At 38.6% G+C, this 24,447-nt stretch overlaps 1 protein-coding gene across 32 annotated transcripts in view; it reads left to right on the top strand.

Annotated features, from left to right (window-relative positions):
• The window catches only part of Nrxn3 (neurexin 3), a 1,522,640-nt gene that overhangs the window by 539,426 nt on the left and 958,767 nt on the right, over positions 1-24,447 (top strand). For all 32 annotated transcript variants that reach the window (XM_051149743.1, XM_051149800.1, XM_051149769.1 and 29 more), the window contains one exon: positions 19,997-20,200. In XM_051149743.1, the coding sequence (XP_051005700.1) occupies positions 19,997-20,200 (204 nt within the window). The remainder of the gene's footprint in view (positions 1-19,996; positions 20,201-24,447) is intronic.

Raw genomic sequence — 24,447 nt, forward strand, 5'->3', positions numbered from 1 at the left:
TATAGAAAGGAAATAATTCACGTAGGACTTTGTGAGCCAAAGAGGAAGTATGTATTTATTCAGATGCATTAGAAAGGCATGGAAAGCTTTAACAGGGAAGGGAGTGATCTTTCTTGCTGCCATGTGAACAGACTGTAGAGTAAAAAGGATGGAAACAGACACAGCAATTAGGAGAGGATATTAGAAGTCTTTTCAGAAGACAGAGTATCACAGCAACTGAGACCAAGAGCGCAAGATCTGGATGGTCTCATTATCTTAGGAGACATGTTTAGCGAACATTGCTTACTCCTACTGGAGAGATAGAGAAAGTTCTATACAAATGAAGTAACCTGGACAATGAAACAGGAGATGGGACTCAGATCTGAGAGCCCATAGTAGATTCAATGGAAAGGATTATCAGCTAGAGCCAGCAAGACTGCTGGAGATATGTTCAGGAGCCTGGTCATGGAAGATGAAGAGACCAATGCTAAGTTGTAGGAACCATGGTGCCTTTAAAAGAACTTGCCTTGCAAAGTGACGTATTTGATTTGTTTTAGAAACTTGACTGTAGTCCAAAATATAAGAGGAAAGCTTAAAAAAAAAAAGTGAAAAGCCAAAACCACTGAAAATAGATAGAGACACCTTCTGCTACTTAGAAAAATAAACAAGAAACCAGAAACAGTACAGAGGCGGTACCATAAGGTGAGAGAACTTTTCGCTGGAAACTGTCCGCCCATTCATCAGACACGCCCTGGGTTGTCAGGGGTGCACAATGTAATTAATTGTTGACTCAGGGACTGCCGAACAGGGTCGCTGAGTCATAAAGCCAGCTCCGAGAGAAAGACTTCAGAGACAAATTAGTGTCACGGACCCTGTGCATTCCGCCTTCCACTCCAGTGCTCCTGTTAAACCACTCATTTCTAAATTTTAGCAATCTCTCTCTGACTGGTGTGTCCACGTGCAATTTTGGCAAGCTGAACATGGTGACTGAGCCAGATAGCTCGTTCCCCGCAGACATATAAACCCATCAGCTGTGGGTTGGTAATATAATTTACAGTACACTTGGCCAGCCCTATAAAACAACTTTCTGTTTCCAGGGAAATGGAGCCCTGACAAGAAGAGATGTTTATGGCTTAATTTTCGCTGTGTTCTCCACTGTTGCTGTAGCAGCAGCAGCCTGTGCATAATGCATCCTAGTCACCTGCCAAACGGTTACAACTTTGTTGTCATTGTGTTTGGCAAGATAAGTACAACAACAGGCTTTGCTTAATATCCACTCCAGAATCCTATTACCTTAGGCTGTGATGGCCATCCTCCATCCTTAGGACACAGGAATTCAGACATGTGACCTGAGGCTCCCCTCTCCATGAGAGTACTGTTTTATACTTTTCTAAGTAAAGTTCCTATATAAAATAGTACCGAAGGCTTGAGATGTGACCACTAGATATAAGCCAATCCCTGTAGATGCTGACAATTTTTCTCTCCATGGTATATGATAGTAGCCCTTTTATTTATTCCATTAGGATAGCAAGGGTTCTTTTTAGTAAGCACTCCCCTATGTGACCACAGCTAAAATTAAAGCCTCATAAGGTCAGAAATTTGTTAATCCATTGCTAGATCCTCAGCGCCTAAAATAGAGCTATGTGCTGGGTGCGTAAGTTCTAATAGTGACATACTAAATTTACTCTGATAATTGATGGTTAACACTCCAGGTGATGGTTTCCCTAGAAGGGAATATTCTGTTGAGTGTTGGCCAGGGTGCTGATGTGTCAATCCTGAGACATAACATAGAAAGTAATATTCATTCTAACAGCATTCTGGGTTGCACAGCCTTCCATTTGAAGTGCAGTTTATTAACCTGGTGACTCTCAATTCTGCTGTGCACAAATGTAGAGTTGTGAGGTTTCCCCACAGTAATTCTCTTTTGCTCCTAGCTACATTCGCTAAATGATAGATAATTTCATGTGCTGTGTGGGTTGTCTATGATGTCTGGGCCTGTCAAAATTCCTTTGTGTTTCCATATTATAGCTAATTGTTAATAGAGCTTGGAAATAGCATATATATATATTATGACTTAATCTTTAGGTATATTTTGTGTAGACCCAAGAATCCATCTGTTTGGGAATACAGTTGATTACATACAAATTTTATACAATATGACTTTTGAAAATTGTATGTCCAGGGCTGTTGTATGCAGTCTCTGCCATCATTGTGAAATTGGATGAGACCAAACGGGAGCTGGGAGAAGCCAAGTTTACAATACTGCCATTGTGAAAAGACAGAATTCAAAATATCACATTTTACCATAGATTTCCTCAGAAGTGAAACGTAAGATTTGAATACAGATAATTTGTATCTGTATATTGAAGTATATATACACATGTGCAAGTGTGTGTATGTGTACTTGTATGTGGAGGCCAGAGCATAACCTCAAATGTCATTGCTCAGATGCTGTTCACCTTGTTTTTGAGATTTATTTCATGCTTGTTTACATGTGTATGCCTGCAGGGCCAGAAGGGGTGTCAGATACCTTGGAGTTGAAGACGCAGGCAGTTGTGAGCCACAACCAGACTTGGGAATTAGGAACCATACTCAGGTCCTTTGTGAGAACATGTGAAGTTAAACCCTGGGCTATCTAGTCCCTCACCTTGCTTTTTTGGACAGGGCTTCTCACTGCCTTGGAACTTACTTAACAAGTAGGCTAGACTAGCTGAATAGTGAGTCCCTGGATGCACCTGTCTCTGCTTCCTTGGTGTTGGCATTACAAGCACATGCTACCATGCCTTGCATATGCTTACATGCATATGCAATCGCTGAATACATGCACATGCTACGTGGATGCTGAGATTTGGACTCTGGCCCTCATGCTGGGGTGACAAGCACTTTAGTGACTGAGCTATCACCCCAGCCTGACTGTAGATAAATTTTACATTTCTTTCCAACTCCAAATTTCTGTGCAATTCAGAACAAGTAATTGGGGGACTTTGTCCTATATTGTTTTCCTGATAAAGGGACAAGAGATTGGTTCATTGAATATAGTATTCTCACTCGTGCCTGATGGAACCCATATTTACCATCAAGGTAAGAGTAAATGATGTAAATCAGGAGTTATAGAGTTCACTTTGTATCATTATTGTGAAAGCAGAACCGTGGTAGAAGGAATTTGGCAACAAAAGAAAGCAGAATATCTACCTGATTTCTCCATTTAATCGTTACAGACTTCTTAATGAGGAAGATGACAAGAAATCACTACAGTTGACCTTCTATTGTTACATGACACTCCACAATTTGCAAACCTCTTTCAAACATATTTTTATATTTGATTTTTGGACATTGTTCAGGACTATGCAAAAGAGAGGTCAAGGAGGAAAGGCTTTCCTGCAGAGCTGAGGATGGAGCAGGGGCCTCCTGGGATGGAGCCTTTTTCTCAGGACTCCATTCAATGTCCAGCATGGAAGTATTTGTCTGTACATAGAAGAAATGGGGCCATCTATAGGCACCCAGCATTTAAATACATGCATACATACATTCACATGCAACTTTATTGGGTACATAATTAATGCCTAAATATTGTTTGGCTATTTTCATATTCATAGTTCAGGATCCTCTTGTAACTCTGAATCCATTCTCTGCTATTCTCAGCTTTGCACTGTGTTAGGTCCTCCTGTACAGATTTGAGTAATAGATGTTCTTGCATTCGTTATTCCATTTGTGTATGACCAAAGGGAAGTGCTCTTGAGTAAAGAGAAAGCAGGATAAGAATGAAGTGTGGTTTTCTCCCTGAATAAAGGGTGGAGACTGGTTTGCCTCTTGACTCTAGGGTATCACTTTTATGAGAGGCAGCATCCTTCATCCTTCACACACAGTTTTTTTTCTCTGTGCAAAAGTAATTTTATTCTCCTGGCTCAATTATTGTCTAGGACACTAACTGCCTCCTTCTGCTAACCTAGGCCTAGATCTAGAAGTTTCTAGCTTCTATGCATTCTAATCTAGACCTAGAATACTTTAGCTTCTGAGACTGGCTGCTGAATAAGGTCACCTTTACTTGTTCTTTCTGAGCTCTGGGCTGGCTGGTTCAACTCCGCTGTTCTGGCTCAAATTCTTCTCTCAGCTGACATATTTAATTTGGCTTCTCTCTCAGTCTGGAATCGCTCTGCTTGGCCTCAAACTAACTCAACAGTCTGCTCTAATCTCCTGGCTTCTTCTCATGTTCTGGCTCATTCCGTCTTCTCCTGAGTTATCTTCTCTGCAACCCGTCTCTCTATTCCTGTCCTGATAAAACTGTCTCTTCTCTCTATAAAACTGCCTCTTAAGTAGCTTCCCTTTCCTCTCTCTTCTCCTGAGAGTTGGACATATCCTATTCTGTCAAATCTTCTCTGCTTCATCAGCTTTCCTGCCGCTTGATTAGACATCACTCTCAAACATGGGTGCTTCCTTCTACAAACTAACTCCTCCTTCGTTTGAGATTAAAGGAATGTTCCACAATGCCTGGACCTAAGCTTTTCTTTACCTGATACTTGCTGACCTTGACCTCAGACCTGTTTGCCTGTCCCCTGGATTAAAGGCACATTTGTATTCCAGCCAGATCACACAGACCTAGAAGATCTTTGGATGCGATCTCTAGCCAGCTGGATCACAGAGACCTAGAAGGTCTTTGGATCTCAACTCTTGCCGCAACAGCCATATTCTGAATTAACATTCCTCCACACTTCTAGTTTTGACAATTGACCTTCTTTCCATATCACACCTAGATGTGGTAAAGGTGTTCCTGAATACTTCATCAACCCTGGGAGATTTATTATTCCCTAGTTACACATTGATAATATTCCCATAATAGAACCTTTATTAAATGTCAAAATCAGAGGGAGCCAACTGCTTCCTTTAGCATCTGGGCAGGCTTCAAACTATTATTGTGTATCACGAGTAAGAAAAATTAGGCCCGATAGGATCCCAAAATTAAATAACTTACAGAGTCAAGATTTTACCCACATCTTCTCCATGTTCAGAGGCCCATACTCCAAGCCTCGATCTGCAGGCCAGTGTGTATGATACGTAATCTGCAGGATGGAGCTCTCTTGAACTGACTTCGAGTCAGAGCAATTCCTGAAACATGCCATTGTCATTTATAAAGGTCATGTTTTGAGATTTCATAACATGTTTACAAACTGGAGCAGAAGCCAGAGTGTCTGTAAGAAAATTGGATAACATTGCATCTGGTCTCTCGTCTCATAGTTCTGTCTTCCCTGCACCAGCTGAGTTAGCTTAATAAAACCAATTCTAATCATGTCACCAGCTGGCTAAAAAGATCCTGTCTGTGAGTTAATATAAAATATACTCCCACTATGTTTATAAGGCTTTATATAATAGACCTTCTGTGTATCCTATATTCTTAACTCTCTCCACAGCAATCCATTTGTTGTAGCTCGGTGCTACTCACTTGGAGTGACTTTTCTGAAAAAAAAAAAAAAAAAAACTCACTTGGCAATGTCTGCAGACAGTTTTGGTGGTTGGGATCACAGAAGATTCTATTGGCATCTAGTAAACAGAAGCCATGGATATTGCTAGCAATCCTATAATGCTCACAGTCTCCGCAATAGTCATAATGGCAAGCATCTTGCTGTTGAGAACCCTCTTTCCAGTCTACCATACAGACGCTGTTTTCCTTCAGTTGGTATAACAGTGTTCATCATACCATGTACCAAGCCCTGTGATCAATATGTTCACATCCATTCATTTGTCCATTCTGTGCCTGTCTATACAAGATACCATCATCCAGAAAGCCTTCCCATTGCCGGCTGTGCCGCGTTCCTTTTTATCACTGAGACACAAGTTACATTCTCTTCTCTGACATCTCTAGACAAATGGAGAGGTGAGAGTGGCAGTAGAGGTATTCCCCATAGAAAAGCATATTGATTACTTGTCCTGTACCCAATGCTATAGGGACTAAGCAAGTTACACACACACACACACACACACACACACACACACACACACACACACACGCATGCACGCATGCACGCAATAACAATTACTTACAAAAGAGGTGACAAATTTGAAGAAAATTGGGGAGAGGTATATGTGAAAGTTTAGAAGAAGAAAAGGGAAGGGAGAAATGTAATTGTATTATAATCTCAAAAATGGTATACATTCATAAGCCAGAGCTTTTCTATCCTACATTTCATTTGTTTCTCTTTTGAATTTTAAAACATATGAGAAAGTACATATCTGCCTCTTTAAATGAGAAATATCAATCAAAAATATACATCACCTGTTTGGCCTTCTTCAGAATGAGAAACAGTGACTGAGTGCCAGGACTATTACCATGCTGTGTATGTGAAACCTTAGTTCTGCACTGTGTCCACAAGAGGGAGGCCATCGCTCCAGGTCCACTCTGTTGATTCCCTGGATCTGCTGGCCACTGTTGGGGCTGCTCCCACTGTTACAAAACGCAGACTTAGAAGCTGGCAGGCATTCCTGCATAGATTTGCACGCTGCATAAGATCAGCCCGGCTTGAATGGAGAAGAAGTAGTCTGTGTATGTTGGAACATTTGTCAGAAAACAAAGACACTCTTAAGGAATATATGAAGCCATGACTATGAAAGGCAGCAGTAGGGGACTCAAAAAGAAAAAGATGAAAGAAATAACTGATTGTTTAGTGGTTTCTTGCTCACAGGGTTATTGTGAGAGTGTCCTTTTTGCAGGGAAGATGGCAGATAGACTCAGAGAAGCATGGTGCTAGGAAAAGAAGTCTTTTTATGTGCTAAATTCAAAATGAGAACAGCAAAGTCTACATCATGAGTAAATGCAGCAAGGTGCTCACAATACTGTGTCTTGCATTCAGGAGCGATATCACATTAATTGTTTAGTCTCTGTTTCTTATCACTGCCTACCTGCCCTTAACAAAGACCATACGAAATGCAATGGAGCCAATCCCTAGTGTGTATTGGCAAGAACTTCTGTACTGTTTACTTAGCCCAGTTTCCCTAAAATCTCTACTTCTTACTAGACCTTCACAGCAGATATAATTATATTTTAATTAAAAATAAAATAAATTTAAAAATATAACTTTATCACATATAAGACAGCTGCTTATGATATGGCTAAAATGATTACAACTATAACTTTTAAAATTATTCCTGGAGTCATTAGAGTCCCTATACACTAATTTTATTAAAGAAATAAGAGAGTGAGAAGATGGAAGGGTAGTGTTTCATGCTAGGAATGTCTTACTTCAAATGAAAGAAGTGCGTCTTAACAGTGCATGTTTAACTCCAAGCAAAGACAAAATCCATTGGCATGTATTTGGGAAAGTGGAATCTTTCTAGATGATTATGAAGCAAAAAGAAGAAGAACGGTTAGGCGTGATGAGGCTGGGAGAAATACATCTGTGCTTGTAGTAGACTATGAGGTAAACATGCTAAGAATTGTCTCTGCGGGGTGTGTGTGTGTGTGTGTGTGTGTGTGTGTGTGTGTGTGTGTGTGAAGCAAATTTGCATATAAATTTCCTGTTCCATCTTTAACTGAAAATTTGTGGGAATGGCTGTGTAAGAGAAATATATAAAACAAAACAGGTAGGAAGTGTCAACAGGACTTTATGTCCTAATGTATCCCCTATATAGACTTGGGGTACACTCTTTAATGGCGTGTGCTGACTTATGAAACAGGAACTTAACTATAAATGGTCACACAGCATAGTTCAGACAATTAACTGGAGGTTACACGGAGCTCTCACTAAACTGTTCATTTCTTCCCCTTCCTTCCTTCCTTCCTTCCTTCCTTCCTTCCTTCCTTCCTTCTTTCCTTCCTTCCTTCCTTCCTTCCTTCCTTCCTTCCTTCCTTCCTTCCTTCCCTCCTTCTGCCATCTCTCAAGCTATAGCAAAACAAAACAAACAAACAAAAAACTCCAAAACGTAGACCTTACTATATTATCCACTGAGGTCTAGATGATACGAGGGATCCACAGGTCACCAAAAATCGTCTTAGAAAAATTAAAACTGCTGGACAGACCCTCATGAGTATAATCAAGAAGAAAAGGTGAGGAAATGATAAAATTATAGGAGAAAAGTAAAACAAAAAAGGACAATTGCTTGGAATGTAAATGATTTCACCTACCATAAGGCAAATAAACAGACCTCAGAAATCCATGTTCTCTAAATATCCATATAATAGAAAAATTTAAGAAGATTGAATAATGGCACAGCAATTCACAGGTAACGTTCAAAACACGGACTCTGAATGAAAGGAAAATAGAGATCTTAGGCTGAAGAGTGAACAAAAGCAGTGTTCCCGCATAACTGACCTGAAATGTTTCACAATAAAATGAAGCAGAGTAGGTCTGCATAATAAAGTGTTGCCAGAGAGAAGATGTTGGAGTCACCACCATGAAGACTAGTGGGAAGCCAGGAGGGAGGTGGACACCATCGTAGAGAAACCCGGAGACCTAGAACATAGAAAGGATAATTCCAGCTTAAAACAGAAAAAGAAGAAAAGACTCAGAGGGTAAAGACCCTGAATGTGAGAGCTTGGCCACCTGGGTCTAATTCCTGGAACACCCCTAAAGGTGGTAAGAGAAATCCAACTTCACAAGGCTGTATTTCGGCTTCCATAGTGGTGCTCATTTCAGATGTTCTGTTCACAATAAGAAAAGAAATTAATGTATTGAATCATTTTGCAGGTGCACTCTAGGATACCAAGGCTGCTAAATTTGCTATTAAAATTTATTGTTGCAAAAGCTAAATTAAAAGTCAGCACCGGGAAAGACACACAGAGAATGACAAGTTACCAAAAATTGTTTTTCCATATTTGGGTCATAGAGTGTGTCTAATTTTTTCCATCGATATTGCATGACAACATACAGTGGCTTGCCGAATGGTCTGTGGAAACACAACCTACACAAAGTGCTGACATCCAGAGATGCACACCTGCAGTTCAGGGTTTTTATGAAAGGTCAGTCATAAAGATGCACGATGCTTGCTTGCTTGACTTGAGTTACTTATATGTCAGAACCCCCCCCAGAGGAAAGCAGGCATTTCCTGCAGATTACCTTGCCTGTTGTCCACATTAATCTACAGACACAAAGTGCCAGAATGTTGGCTGTGCACATTCACAACTCAGAACATTCAGGACAGTACAGGACAGTCACCAAAATAGACTGCTCTTGGTGGGTGCAGAGTTTGTGTCGCTCCATTTCATTCACAACATGTGCTAGAAATAACAAAATCCCAACCAGCATGCAGAGGTGAAGGAGGAAACCTAAAAGAATAATGTTCTCCCTTTGCATTGCCTCTAATTGCAAGCTGAGTTCAAACAATGTCATCAATCTTCCCACATTTTTAATAATACCTTTTGTAAATTTTACTGAGTTCTCTTGGGAAATAATACCTCTTAAAGCACATCATTTAAATTTTATATTTTAAAAATTGTGTTAACCTCAGGAGGATTAAAGTTCACTTTAATTAAAGTAACACACACACACACACACACATATTTCCATATTTAAATGAGTTTCTGTTTATTCTGTGCTTATATGCTTAGAAAACACCTGGGAAAAGTCACCTACTGTTAAAAATGGCTGCAGCTCGGTACCATGATTTAGAAAGTTTCTATCTTGTTTCTTATCTGTATCTAAATCTCTTCTCTTAGATAAAAAATAGTATGAACTATTTAAAAATAAAATTCTTAATTTGATTTTCATTTAAAGGGGGACGTGAAATTTAAAAAAAATATTGAGGAGGTCATGATTCTCACATTAGTTTTGGGCATATTATTGTGAATTGTTCTCACTGTTGGGGAATTCAAGCTCTGTACAGATAAACAAACAGACAAAGAAGCAAACAAGAACACACAAAGTTTTTCTTTCCAGAGTGTATAACATTAAGATGGCAGAGAACACATCTTAACTTCTATCACATTGTTGAATATTCCTATGCCAACCCTCTTTATCTTTGCATAGGAGAAGGAAATTCTGATTGTGGGGTATAGCTATATCTCTCTAGCTCAAAGAACAGAATGTGAAGCAAACTAGTTACTATTGAGAATTAAGGACAAAACAATCAAATAAAAGCAAAATATGAAATAAAATAAAACTTGCTGCTAATATTTTTCATACTAGTTGAAACACAGAAATAAGTCCCTCATGACAAATGAAAGTAAGAAATTTTTTTTTCTCTAGGAAAATATATAAAACATTTGTAATAGCTTGTACTAGGGTGACATTGAAATGGCTGACTGAGGAGCTTGTAAGGCATGTAAAATATATGAAAGTATTCATATAAATTCTTAAAATCTCAAAAAAATTGCTATGAGGTAAAATATCAAATGAATACTTTGCTGAGAGGTCTACTACTAGGAGTTCAGTTGCTGATATTAAATCTCTAGCAGTCATATGACAGTTAGGCATGGTCATGCTCTTCTATAGTCCCAGTGCTGTGGGAAACGGAAGAATGCAGAAACAAGAGGCTTCACGGAGCATGCTGGATAGCCCAGTCTAGAATAACCAGTGAGCTCCATGTTAAAATAGTTAACTTGTGTCAAAAAAACAGAAGCAGAAACCAGGTGTGGTGGTGCACACCTATAATCCCAGCACTTGGGGAGGCAGAGGCAGGTGAATCTCTGTGAGTTTGAGGCCAGCCTGATCTATAGAGTGAGGCCAGGACAGCCAAGGCTGCACAGAGAAACCTTGTCATGAAAAGAAAGAAAGAGAAGGAAGGATGGAAGGAAGAAAGGAAGATGAGCAGAGATTAATAGAGGAAGCCATTCAATGCCACCATCTAGCTTTCACACTCATGCAGACACATGCACGTCAGCTGCAAATGTACACATATACGTATACATAGAGAGAAGAGAAAGAGATATATACTAATTCTCAGCAGCAGGAGTCATGCTGTGTAAACCACACTTTGTGTCTTCACAACACTCTGTTGCTTGTTGTAGAAGCTCTATTGTCTGTACTACAAAGACAGACAATGGCTCCCTTCTCTGTCATTTCCTAAGACTATAATTTTATCCTAGAAGTGGCACACTGTTGGAACCATTTAACTTTCCCCAGCTCCTTTGTTGCAAAAACTGCATGCTGGTAGTCACACCCAAGAAAACAGGCCTACCTCTACCAGCCCCTATGTACCTCAGTTCTGAAAAGTCAATACTACTAGGGCTTACAATTGGCCTTGGTCCAGCTTACTCATGGGAAAGATGTTTTGTCTGGAAAGGGAAAGCTTGGAAGACCAACATCTACTGCAGTGGTTCTCAACCTTCCTAATGCTGGGATGCTGTAATACAAACAGTTCCTCATGTGGTGGTGACCCCCAACCATAACACTACTTATTGCTATTTCATAACTGTAATTTTGTTACTGCAGTGAATCATAATGTAAATGCTGATACGCAGGCAATCTGATAAGTGAACCTCGGGTTGAGAAGCACCGATCTACTGTCTTTCTAGAGTCTATGCCTACAAGGAAAGCATCATTCGGAGATAATTAGCTTGTTACTTCTGCAGGCAGCTAGGGTGTAGTAAAAAGAACTTTCTTACCATGGCATGTGAAGATAGAAGGGGAGATGATATCCGAGTCAGAGCTTGGAAAAACTTATGCAGAAGAGCTTCTGTAAAGCGTTTTCAATGGCAAGCATTTCAGAATCAGGAGATAGCTCAGTAGAACCAGAGACCATGTGCAAGTTACAGACCACCCAGAAGTTCATTATAAATAATAAGTATCTGATGGATTAGAAAGCTACAGAATACTTCTGTGATCATATTCTCTTCCCTATAGGTCTAGAAAATTGACACATTTACTATTTAACACCCAAACCAGCGTAATTAGAATAACACAGGGGCAGAACTGAACCCCTTCTCAGGACAACCTATGACTTATTGTACTTAAGGAGGATCTTCTTGGATAAATAATAAAATTCTCTTATTCATGGCTTTCTCCTTACAGACTAGCCTTTAAAATGAAGCCACATTTATTCTTGATGGTCAGGAAGGCTGAAAACTCTGTTTTTTTTTCCCCCTCAGTCCTATTAGTGACAGAAGAACAATTGACAAGTTACTAGTCTCTGGCTAAAAGGGAGACAAAATCATGCACTTCCTGAAAGCAGTCTCCAAGTCACACATATCCAATAGAAAAAGGGTAAAAATCAAATTCACTAAAGAGGCTTAAGTCTATATTTCACCAGAATGTGGTTTATATTGATCTTGGAGTAATACCTTGGGAGGTGAGCCAAACAGAGAAATGGGAAAATATCTGCACAGGGATATCACAGCACACTACTAGGAAAACAGAACTCATAATTCACTCATCCAAATGGCATTGATGGTTGTGGGGTCAGGATCTCAATTTATAATAATATATTATCAGATATATGGAAAAAAATAGCACAGTGAGATACATATACAGAGACAAGTACAGGTGATAGGGTGACCTTCAGGGACATGTATATAGAATTTTACCAATGAAAACTACAATGGCAATGTTAAAAGGGTGTTCAAAGATGTAAGAGAAACTAAATGTGAAGGATTTAAGGAAGTCAAGACAATGGAACTCATCAAATGGGTCATGACTCCAATAGACTTCATCTAACTCAGGATGATGTAACTATTTGACAATAATAAAAGTTTTATGAATGCGTGATGGCCAAACATTAATTAAAAATTAAAGATATGACATCTAAGGCATTTCTGGAAGCACTTGCCCATGTTGCATCACTGCAGCCTTGGTTCTGAACACACAGAACACATACTTCACACATGTGTGTCTTTGTGCTGTGCAGCCTCAACAAATGCTGCCTTGAATTGCTCAGCTCAGGTAGAAAACAAGTACTTACTATGGACTGAAATGTCTTTTTTAACTACATGCATGGTGTCTCCTGCTTTTAAATATAGGACTCTTTAATTATAGAAAACAAAAACTTTTAATGTTTCCTACTATCTTTCTTTAGCACACAAGTACCAGACTAGTTTATATTTGCATTATATTATATTAGAATGTTTAATTTTAAAAATCACTGTTTTAGACTTGGAATTAGGAACAACAGCTCCTGAAAATTACTTTGATTGAACTACATTTATACTATTTTTAAATATTTGTCCATTCAAGGTGCCTTTCACATCATTGCTGTTTATGAAGTCAAAATAATGATTGATTTAAAAATATTGAAGATGCTCCACATCTTACAGTATCAAATACTCAGCCATCAATATAATTTTATGTAAAAATAGAAAATCACAGCTATTTTATTAATATACAAATTTATTTTTGGGTTTAATGAATGGTAAAATTATATGTATATCAGAAAATTATATTAAGATAAATTTTATGGTTTATTATCAATAAACATTTTAATCTTACCTATTTTGCATACTTATATACACACAGTCAAATAAAAATGTCTTAGGCAAAAGGAGCTCACAAGCAGAAAATGCCAAGAACCTCTGAAATAGAGCATATCAATAAAGGATAAATTGTGCATAACTAACTCCAAAAGCTAAATTTGAAGTTGACAGGTACAAGACCTAACTAAGAAATTTACCTGATGGACTCAAAAGTAATTTCAGTTGATTAAGAGAAGAATGTATTTGAAGATAGATCAAGAGAGTCTAGGCCTGTAAATAGAAAGAGAGAGAGAGAGAGAGAGAGAGAGAGAGAGAGAGAGAGAGAGAGAGAGAGAGAGAGAGAATACAGATAAATATATCTTCTTCTTGTGAGAGACCTTTGAGTTATCTACATATGTATAATTGGAACATTATGTAAAAGAGACAAAAATATATTGAATGTGTGCCTATAGATTTCCCCAATGAATGAAAAGCACTAATCTACATATCCGAGAAGTTCAATCAACTCTAAGTAAGATAAATGCAAATATAAATTTCTGTTTCTCTCTTCTGATCAAAGACAGTGGAATGGTGTTGAACACAGCTGATGAAAAGAAACTATCAGCTACTTATAGCAATGTTGTCTGGAAAATGAAGGTAAAATAAGTATCTTTCAATAAACAAAACCATAAAACTCATTCTTAGAGCATTTCCTTTACAACCACAGCTAAGATCTTGTTGAGGCTAAAAGAAAGTTAAAACACATATTAATTTGAATTTAAATGGAAAGATAGAACTCTAGTAAAAGTGATTGTGTATCTAATTAGAAAAGCTGTAATTACATATTTTTCTCTCTCTTACTGATTTAAAAAGTTAAGTGCATAAGGCAATATCTTTTAAATTGTATTGTTGTGGCTATAGCATATAGAATTGCCATATATTTTACAATAAAGCCAAGTGAATGAAGCTATATTTGAAAAAAGATATGACAACAGAAAGAAATGAGTTAAACACAGTAAATAATAAGCTTAATTTTAAAAAATCTTAGTGAATATATTTGAGCTTTCCTTCTTCATCTTAGCTTCTTAGAATGTCATATGTTTTTATAAGGTAATAATTATAAAGTTGCATTATTTGATATATATTACACATATAAATATATATGTGAAATATGAATCATAGGAAAAAGTAAGAGAGTCATATAAGAGTGAGGTTTCCATATCTTGGTCTGAGAATTTAGCTCAGAATTACAAAGCAAGCTTTTATAGTTAAGTTAGTATAGAGAGGCGATAGAATTTTATAAATTGAGATGTGCACTGTAAGGCCTCTAGCAATTACTAAGAAGGCAGCCCAGGAAACATAGTTAAAAATCACTAAATAAGATATTAGAATATATTTAAGAAAGACAAAAGGATATAGTAAAGAATTGAAAAAGAATAAAATAGAAGGAGACTATGTTAATTGCTTTTCTTAACACGGTGATCAATTCCTGACAAGAAGGCAACTCACAGAGGAAGGATTTATTTGGCGAGCAGTTTGAGAAATTGGAGTGCATCATGGTTAAGAAGGCAGGGTATCAGGAACATGGCAGACTGCTTGCAAACCCTCTACATCCAGAAAGCAAAGAGAGGTGATGGCGGTTACTCGGTTAATTTTCTCCTTTTAGCTCAGTCAGAATCCTAGTCTATGACATAATTCTGAACATGGTCAACATGGGTCTTTCCTTCTCAGTTAGAGCCATGTGCAAACATATTCACGGATACATCCAAAGCTGTGTCTCCTGGATGACTTAAAATCCTGTTAAATGCAGGATCAAAATACCATCACCAGGACCATGTAGGTACCAAAATGCAGTCAACTCATGGCATAATTTCCTATTCTTCAATAATCTATATGATATTTTTATAGGTTGAATCACTTTTCTTTAGAATCATATCTCCCTTGTACATACAAATAAGATTCTAGTCCTGGCAGTCTTTGTTCCTAAAATCTCTTTAAGAAAATTAAAAAGAACCCATAGGTCATATTTTGTTTCAGTTAACATCTGAATTAAATTATCTCATTAATAAATAGCTACTCTCTGAAAACAGTGTGTTAGTAAAACAACACACAGCACTTCAGAGAGAGAGAGAGAGAGAGAGAGAGAGAGAGACACCTTAATTCAAACCAATGGCTGCTTTACTCTCCATAGTCACCTCATATTTATACTGTGCTGCTTTAATAGTGGCAGATACATTAATAGTGATTAATGGTGACAGAACATTTACACTTATGTGTATTTACACTTATGTTCTAGAACTACGAAGCCTCAGAGGGGAAAGAACAGCCATTAATTTTGAAATATGTTTAAATAGAATGCATCAAAACTACTCATTTCATGACTCACTTAACTTCCTAATATCTCTTGAAGAGAAGCCTACTTCTATGTAGTTATATATAAGGGTGCACAGTTATGGTTAATGAGGTTCATAATTACACACACAGATCACTGCATATTTATTTTGACAATGTATTATTTAGAATATGTACATTATATTTGCTTATGTAAATTTGACATTTATGAATAATGTGTGTGTATAAATAATGGCATAAGTATACCCACACTCACACCCACACCCACACATTCACACTCATACACATACACACATTTACAGAATGCCACATTCTACCATGAAGCATCATAGCTATGCCTTGATGCCTAGACATGTGATATGTGCCTAGCTTAGTTCTGTGCAGTTTGACAGATGGCTAAGCACACAAGTTCAAGACTCATAGTAACTACAGTTAGTCCCCTAGTCTGCTATGTGTTAGCTGTGTGATCTAGTATTTACATAAAATATAAAATTGGCTTTCTCAGGATCTTTCTAAGGATTAAGTGCCTTCTTAATGGATGTATAGTCCTATAAAGCACGAAAAAAATAATATCAAATTCTTAGTACATTTTAGGTCTTATTTTTGATCTTCTGATTTTGCCTTTCTGGAAGATAAACTGTTTTCTTTTATACCTGGAACATATGCTAACTTGGATTATGATTGCTGTCTAATGGACCATCCTGTGCCATTGCTTGGGTTCTTGTAATCATCACATTTTTTTCTATGAGCCCTTTAGAATTTTTAATTTGTAACACATAGCTTTAGTTGGTATGGGATCTACCAGAGATATGTTGCTTTCCAGGAGTATGAGTGGGTGCCTTTACATTGCTTTCAAAAGACCTTCAGTCTGTTGTGTAATTGGGATAGGGGTGTAACCATTTCAAAATCTTTCTTGTGGTCTGCCTACATTTGTTTTTCTTTATTCCAGTTCTTTCTGTACTTATAAATTGAAGTCTTTCTTCTCATTGCTCTCAAGCCCTCAACATCTAGAAAGGTGTTTGGTATCCAAAAATCATCATAAGCTCTGAACTTTTTACTTACTTCTGAGGTCCTACCAAGCTCTATTAATTTTATTCGAGGCTCAAGCTACCTTTACCAACAAAAAAGAAAGAGGCAAGCCCTTCTTCAGTGTCTATGGCTCATTGGCCCTCGACCCCCTAGGATACCAACTCTTATTTCTCAAACAGTATAAAAGGATGCAGCATTTGAATATAACCTTCACATATACTCCTCCATATTTTAAATAATTTATAGAATGCTCTCAATGTCTAATGCACTGTAAATGCTATGTAAGTAGTTGCTATGATTTGTTGTGTAGAAGATAATGTCAAGAAAGCCATTGCACAGATGACTTTTCTCAAGCATTTTCTATTCACGATTGGCTGAATCCATAGATAAAATACCTGTAGCTAGAGCGATGTAGTTGCTCTAAATTGAATAATTCATTATTATCTTAGAATTCCTCTTTCTCTTTCTGCGGGGGTACTCCTAGCACCCCAAATGTTGTGAGGGTCCATGGAGAGGGATGAAGGGGAGCGGTGCAAAACCCAACTCAGACGTTCGATGCAAGCCGACAGGCAGTGTTCTTGGTAGCTGCTAGCAGGCAGGCATGCATACTATGGAACACAAACCTCAGTTGTGTATTTAATTTTTTAGGGAAGTAAAGTCAAAAAGTTTTAAGGAGTGAAGTCAGTTATTTCACATGATAATTGCATAAAATTCTACAGAAATTTAAGCTCATCTAAATTTCAGGAAACAGAAGCAAGTTCAATGTCTATGCCCCCACTGACCCCAAAAGCAAGCACATCATTTTATTTCTTATTAACTTCAATGTTTGAACTCTTCAGCCAGTTTTGGTTTTGGCCAAAGGCCACAGCTTTTGCAGTTTCCTTTCAACTAGACATTAGCAACTAGACCTTAGTACTCTTAAGCTATTTTTGTATAGAATTACTAGACATTGCTTCACCTTGTGGTTAATGCCTAGCTAGGCATTTTTTAAATAAACTCCTTGTTATATTCTTTAAGAATTCTAATTTTTTTCTTCTTAAAATGACAATTCCAGGGTCTGCTGTCTGTGGTTGCCAGTCTTTCCAATAAAAGTGAAATCGTTAACCCAAGCTGCTTTGCTCACCATTCCACTCTTGGTTTATGCTCTTCTCAGAATCCGCACAAACCTTTTCCTGAAAGTTCCAGTTCATAGGCTTTTTTTTTCCTTTTTGCCTAATAGAAGGTTCAACCCTAGAAATTTCTTTCCTCAGTGTCTCAGGATTTTCACATGCCATTTGTAAATCATAAACCACTGAAAAATTTAGTAAGGAACAGTTTTTGCATTTTTCCCAAATTAAATGTTGCTTCCACATCAGTGACATTTTTACACAATTAAGCATGAATTGCTGGCCAGGTATTATTATTTGATATTGGCAGAACATCTAGCTTTCTGTGCTCAGTGAGTTTTGGAGAACCAGGAACAAGGGAAGTGGAGCGCATCAAGATAAGGAGACAGGAGAGCACAGTGAAAGCCGCCATTATGAAAGTAACAGGTGGCATCGCAACAACTGATGAGCTTGGGGGTCAGGAGGGATGGGATCTTTGTCAGGTGATTCAACTCTTGTCCATTCAGGGCCATCTGGAGGAGACCTCAGTCTCAGATCCTTGTCAAGCGAGTTGCATGGTTTCCACTCTTGGGTTCCTGGGCATGCCCTGGCTTTCCATTTTGTTTGTAGAGATAGTATTTTCTCTCTGTGTAAGATCTGGTGTTATCATGTCTTTCATTGCAACCCTCCCATCCCTAAGATCTGCTCAGATACTGCCTGCCTTAGTTACATCAGCCCACATATCTTTCTTCAGGTGTTACTAGAAGCTAAATGTTACAGCTCTCGTTAAACCATTTTGTGTTTTTAATATAGTTATTTGTACCTACTTGGTGTCCCTTTAGCATAGGGTTTCTGCTTCACCCGTGTATTCACCACAGAATATGGAAGTAGCAACTATTTGATAACTGAATGTTGAATTAAGAACACAGTGTGAGATATTGAGTCCAGAGACAGGATAGCTCCATAGGAGTGAGAGGTATTTTCTTTGCTATGCTGCCTGGAGATATTTGTCAGTGGATGACTAAACAAGCCTATATGCTGAGGTTCATGGTACTGAAAAAAAAAAAACAGTCCCTAGACATAGTCTTTTAAGTAATGTATCATAGCTAGTGTCACTCTGAGTTGACATTGTCTCACTCTGGTCGCCTCAGTTTTCTTATTTGAGAGTAGGAAAACTAGACCCATATTACAGCATTGAGATGATATTTGATGACATGAGTGGGTGGGGGTTCACATTTCCTAAATCAAGTGTTTGGCCTGAAAGATTCATCAAGTCCAAATGAGTTTCCTTCATTCCTTATACAATCTCTGTTAGAGTACAAATAAAATGAAATTGTTGAGGACACCACCAGCACTTTGTTGCTCTTCTAGCATCAGCTGCCATGACTCACTGCATGTTCGTAGCACCTCTTACCATGATGTGTCCTGGGTGTGAGTTGGTCCACTGTGTGATCTTACTTCAGACAGCTCCCTGCCACTTATGTTTATTTGAGGTAATGGCTATATGCTTTTTCTCCCTCGTTTCCCATGAAAACACTTATGCAGATTCTAAGTTGTTCATTTTGTGCCTTTGATTTATCTACAACACAAATTACTACTCCTTGGAGGCCATATTTACTTTGGAAAATACTGTTATAACTAGAGTGCACTATTGTGCCCTTCACAGGTCTGTGAATACCCTAGAACAAGTACCAGACACATCATAGAGTACAACAAAAAAAAATGCCAAAACAAAACAAAAAGCACGTAGAAACCATGGAGTTTGTCTTGTGTTGGCCAACTACTACTGTAAAAAAAACAACGAAAAAAAAAAAAAAAAAAAAAAGAACATGAAAGAAGAAAGATCTAGAGCATTAACTCCTAATCTTCCTAATTCTGTGATTCTTTCATGTAGTTCTTCATGTGTGGTGACCCCCAACCACACAATTATTTCATCACTATTTCCTAACTGTCATTTTCACTACTGTTATGAATTGTAATGGAAACTGATATGCAGGCTATCTGATGTGTAACCCTCCCCAAAGGAGCCATGCCCCACAGGTTGAGAACCACCGACTTAGAGTCTTAGTTAGTGGCTCCAGGTCATGTAGTCAAACAGCAGTAGAGCAACAGCAGTAGAGTTGTATCAAACACAGGTCACCTCATTAACAACTTGGTGCTGGCTGTACTCGGGCTATAAGGGAAAGGGCCGCTCAAACCCTAATGTTCCTTGTGCTAATGGTCCCCATTCTCTTTTTGACAGAGGCATCTATCCTGAGCTATGACGGCAGTATGTATATGAAGGTCATCATGCCCATGGTGATGCACACGGAGGCAGAGGATGTGTCCTTCCGCTTCATGTCACAGCGAGCCTATGGGCTGCTGGTAGCCACTACCTCCAGGGATTCTGCAGATACGCTGCGTCTAGAGTTGGATGGTGGGCGTGTCAAGCTCATGGTTAACTTAGGTATCGTATGAAGGACCCTCTGTCATTCTGTTTGGGCTTGTCTCCCCTCCTTTTCTGATTTTCATTATTTTCGTTGAATTCTTTGTTTCTTGAAAGTTAGCCGCTCACCTCTTGTTTAATAGACCATGGGTTAAAAGCCAATAGCAACAAATTCCTTCTCCCTGTTTCTGCATGAGGGTTTGATGTCAATTTTTGGTCTCTGACAGTGGTGATTTCTTTACTAGTTTATTCGTTTTCTAAGTTTCCTTTCTTGATTTTTTTTTTTTTTTGAATTATTTAGCTTTGTGTAAAACACGCTACTTTGGTCCATCTTTTGATCAATCAATCATATTCCCATTGTGTCCAACTCCTTGGTCACCACTCAAAACAGTCAAAGTGGAGGACAGGGCCAGGAAGAAGAGGAGGCAAAAAAAGAAGACCACTGGGAGACAGCTACACTGAGCGTTCCTTCTAGGACCATAGTGACTATTCATTTGGATGATTCTAGTGGTCTCAATGTCACTGAGATTTAAGTTGATTCCAAGAAGGACAGAGGTTACATTGTCCCTTTTATCCCTTTGGAAACAGTCTCCTAAGTTCAGAGCATCGGGGCATGGAAGGTGTGACTCCCGATACACCCACCTGTTTTCCTCCCTGATGTTTTTAACCAAGTGTCAGCAACCCTTTTGGTATAAAGACTGTTGCCCCAAAATGCCCACCAGTGGCCCTAGTCTCTCCATGTTATGCGTGTCAACTTCACCCTAGATTTGCAAAATAAATGGTGATAATTTCAAACATAGCTTTTTGGGGGTTAAGATGTGTTCTTTCTCTGCAGCTACCTACAATGGATATTACTGAACTCTTTCCCCTTACAGCCTCACGTTCTCTCCTGCTTTTAGCTCTCTTTGCTGGATCCTAATCCTCTTCTGAGGAAAATTGGGAACCTCTTGACTTTGAAAAGAAACAAACACTTTTGTTTCGTTCTTTGCACTCAGCAGAAAGCCAAATGCCCCAGTGATGTCAGAATTAATGGTTTAGCTGAGTCCACGCTTCCAAGCTACAGGATGCCTGTGGATTTGTAGACCATGTTTAGATATGGCGCTCTATTGCACAGATTAGTAACAGCCATGGCCAAATACACCTGGTTCAAGACCATAGAAAACTCTAACCTTCATGGGTGAAAGATGGGGGTTTGAATAGATACAACTCTTATCTACTGTCAAGTCAACTGGTACCAATTCCAGAATATGGAAACATTAAGGACAAGGGACTGTTTTGAGTAGTGGCTCATTTAGTTCTGTGTTTTTATTTTACTTGTAGTTTTTGGTATTTATGACACAGTGCACTTTTTTTTCTGTCTAATCTCATCTGCTTTTTGTTTTCAGTGTGTCTCTTGGTTTTCTCTTGTTGGTATATGTGTATGTATTTGATTATTTTAGCTTATTATTATTATTCTGTTGCTGGACCTTTTATTGTGTGTGTATCTATATTCTTGAGTTTTCGATCCTCTCCACCATCTACCATGGTAAATCAAAAGATGGTATTCAACCCTTCAAAGGCCCAAAGCCTGCGGCCCGCATAGCAAACAGCCTTGAGAACAGAGAGTACTGAGAAGCCAGCAGGGATTGGCATACCCCTGCCCCTCCCATCTCTCCTCCCATAGCACCCTCTCCACCTTATGTGAACCAAACTAAGCATGTTACATTACCTAAAACCAACAACCAGATAGCACAACTCACCTTGCTGATAAAACAGCAGAGAGAACAAAGGCTAGCCCAAAAATATAAGGCAAAAGATAAAACTGGACATCAGACGCTGTGTGGCTCATTCCCAGAAAAGCAAAAGACAATCTTTCCCTGTGTCTCCTTTGAAGTAAGAGGAATATGTACACATGATAGGAATGAGCCCCCGGGCATCCAAGGGGGTACATGCCTGTATTTCAACAGACAATATCTTTTCCTCATTAAATACTGTTGTATAAAGGCTTTGAGGGAAACCTTGGCAGCTGTCGCCTTCCAAGAAAAACTGAAGTCAGAGAAAGGAATAAAATGAGGAAAAGAGGTGGGAGGCTATCTCTCTCTCTCCCTCCCCCTACACATACACACACACACACACACACACACACACACACACACACACACACACACACACGCTGCTAATCATAGATGCTAAATGTGTTCCTAGCAATGCACCAATCTCACCTCTCCTATTTTAAACTGTGGCCAAACCTGGCACCCAAGTCTTCTAAAAGGACAGCTTTTTTTTTTTTTTTTTTTTCCTTTTGACATTTGTTGACTCATGCTCCATCCAATTCCTAATCTGCTGAGACAATCTGGCTGAAAGAGTCTCATTGTCATTCAAATGCTGTTCTCTAAAAAAGGAGAGTTATTTGCTCTGTCCAATGGGTATAGTCCATCACAACTATAACTTTGGATTACTTAATGTTTTCTAAGCCTGGCATAGGAAACTAAGCATTATTCCTTATCCGGTATATAGACCTCATATTCAGTATTTGTTCCAAGGTATTCTTAGTCCCTCTTGCATGTGTTTTCTTCTTCATTGTCACAAGTCATTTATTCTTTCTACTAGCTACAGGAGAAAATTAGCTCCAAGCACAGTTTGCATCCACACCTACCCTCTCCCAAACCAACTTTGTTCTCTTACTATATATATATATATATATATATTTCCCCCTTAGGCAACGACTCACTCTGTGAGGCAAAGCTAGCCTGGAGTTGTCTGTAGCTCAGGCTAGCCTCTTGGGTATGTGAAGTTGCTCCCCATTTAAAGCATACACAAAGGAGATTCAAGTTCATTCAAATTGCTAACATTGGTGTGCTCCTGTGAGCAAAACCTGGTGTATATTTTCTAATGTAACATAGCTTTTACATGCCAAAGAGGCTAGAGTTTTCCCAAGATTTTATTTTCTAAAGACAGGCATATGTAGCGTTAGCAGCTGTATGAGATATTATACACCAGGCACCATGATTTTAAAAGCTATAAAGCCGGCTGTTGATCATCCAATATTAGCTCCTTGTGCATTAAAAAGGAATGACAATATTTTACCATCAAAGCACATTTAAAAATCTCAAAAATTGTGCTTTATTTTAATCTGGCAACAGTTTTAACAGATAAATCAGCAAAGTAGTTTTTTTTTTTTTTAATGTTTGCTTTTATAGACGTGAAGCTTCTGTAGGGCATTAGTAGTACAGCTGAGATGAGAATTTGCATCTCCAAAACTGCTAGATTCTTAGGTGTGGTGTGTTGGCTCTACAGACCTGCATATGGATCAGTGATGGAAATGCCTTCATGGCAACATTCATGACTGTCACCTTTGAAACATCCGCATAGGGGACCCCTCTTTGCCTTTGTGCTCGGTTTTAGTTGAACCACATTACAGTAAAGCCACCAATAGGCGTCCTCAGCATAGTGCTAGTAGCCCTCCATCCACCCTAAAGACTCTAAGGTCAGTGTTAGGCATCTAACCAATCACATTTCAATTCGCCAGATATTCTTTCTCTAGACATCCTGAATTCTGCGTTTGCAAAACCAAAACCACACAGATTTTAGAAGCATTCATGGCTTCCAGTCTGAGGGCAAAGCTTGCCAGTATGGAAAACAATCATTTCTCCTACTTCGCTGAAATAAAGCAAAGGAAATGAGCAAAACAAATGCCACACATGCGCACATATATGCACGCGTACCCAAATGCACCTGGGCAGAATTTTTTCATTCAGAGAGAGTACCCTGGCTGCTACAGAAGACAGACATGAAGGGTATGGCCTTCTCCAAGTTAACGTCCCTGCCTCATTTCTCATTTAAAAAAAAAAAAAAAAAAAAAAAAAAAATGGACGCCCTCACCAACAAGACTGCAACCTTGGAGCTTGTCAAGAAGACACTGGGGAAGCATTTGTTTCCATAAAGCACTCATTCTTTAGGTAAAATGATAAAAATAATTCAATGTACTCTACTTAAACACATTGTCTGTTATCCCTAAAAGCCCTAAGTTCTCATGTGGATTTAAAGGTGCAATTTAGACTTCATGGATCCATGTACGTGGCCGCGGAGATGAACCCAACTGAAATACCTCTCCTTATACCAGATTACTCAGCTTCACACAACCAAAGAGCAACACTCTTGTTTTCAGTCCTTGGGTTGGTGGCTTTAGGTCCACTCCTCTTTCCCCTTTTCCTAAGCATGTCTGCCCATACCTGTTTCCTCTCCTTCTTCTTTGGTAAGTCAGAAAGAGATATTTGTCCTGCTTTGGG

Source organism: Acomys russatus, chromosome 1 (genome assembly GCF_903995435.1).
Source record: "Acomys russatus chromosome 1, mAcoRus1.1, whole genome shotgun sequence".
Taxonomy (NCBI): domain Eukaryota; kingdom Metazoa; phylum Chordata; class Mammalia; order Rodentia; family Muridae; genus Acomys; species Acomys russatus.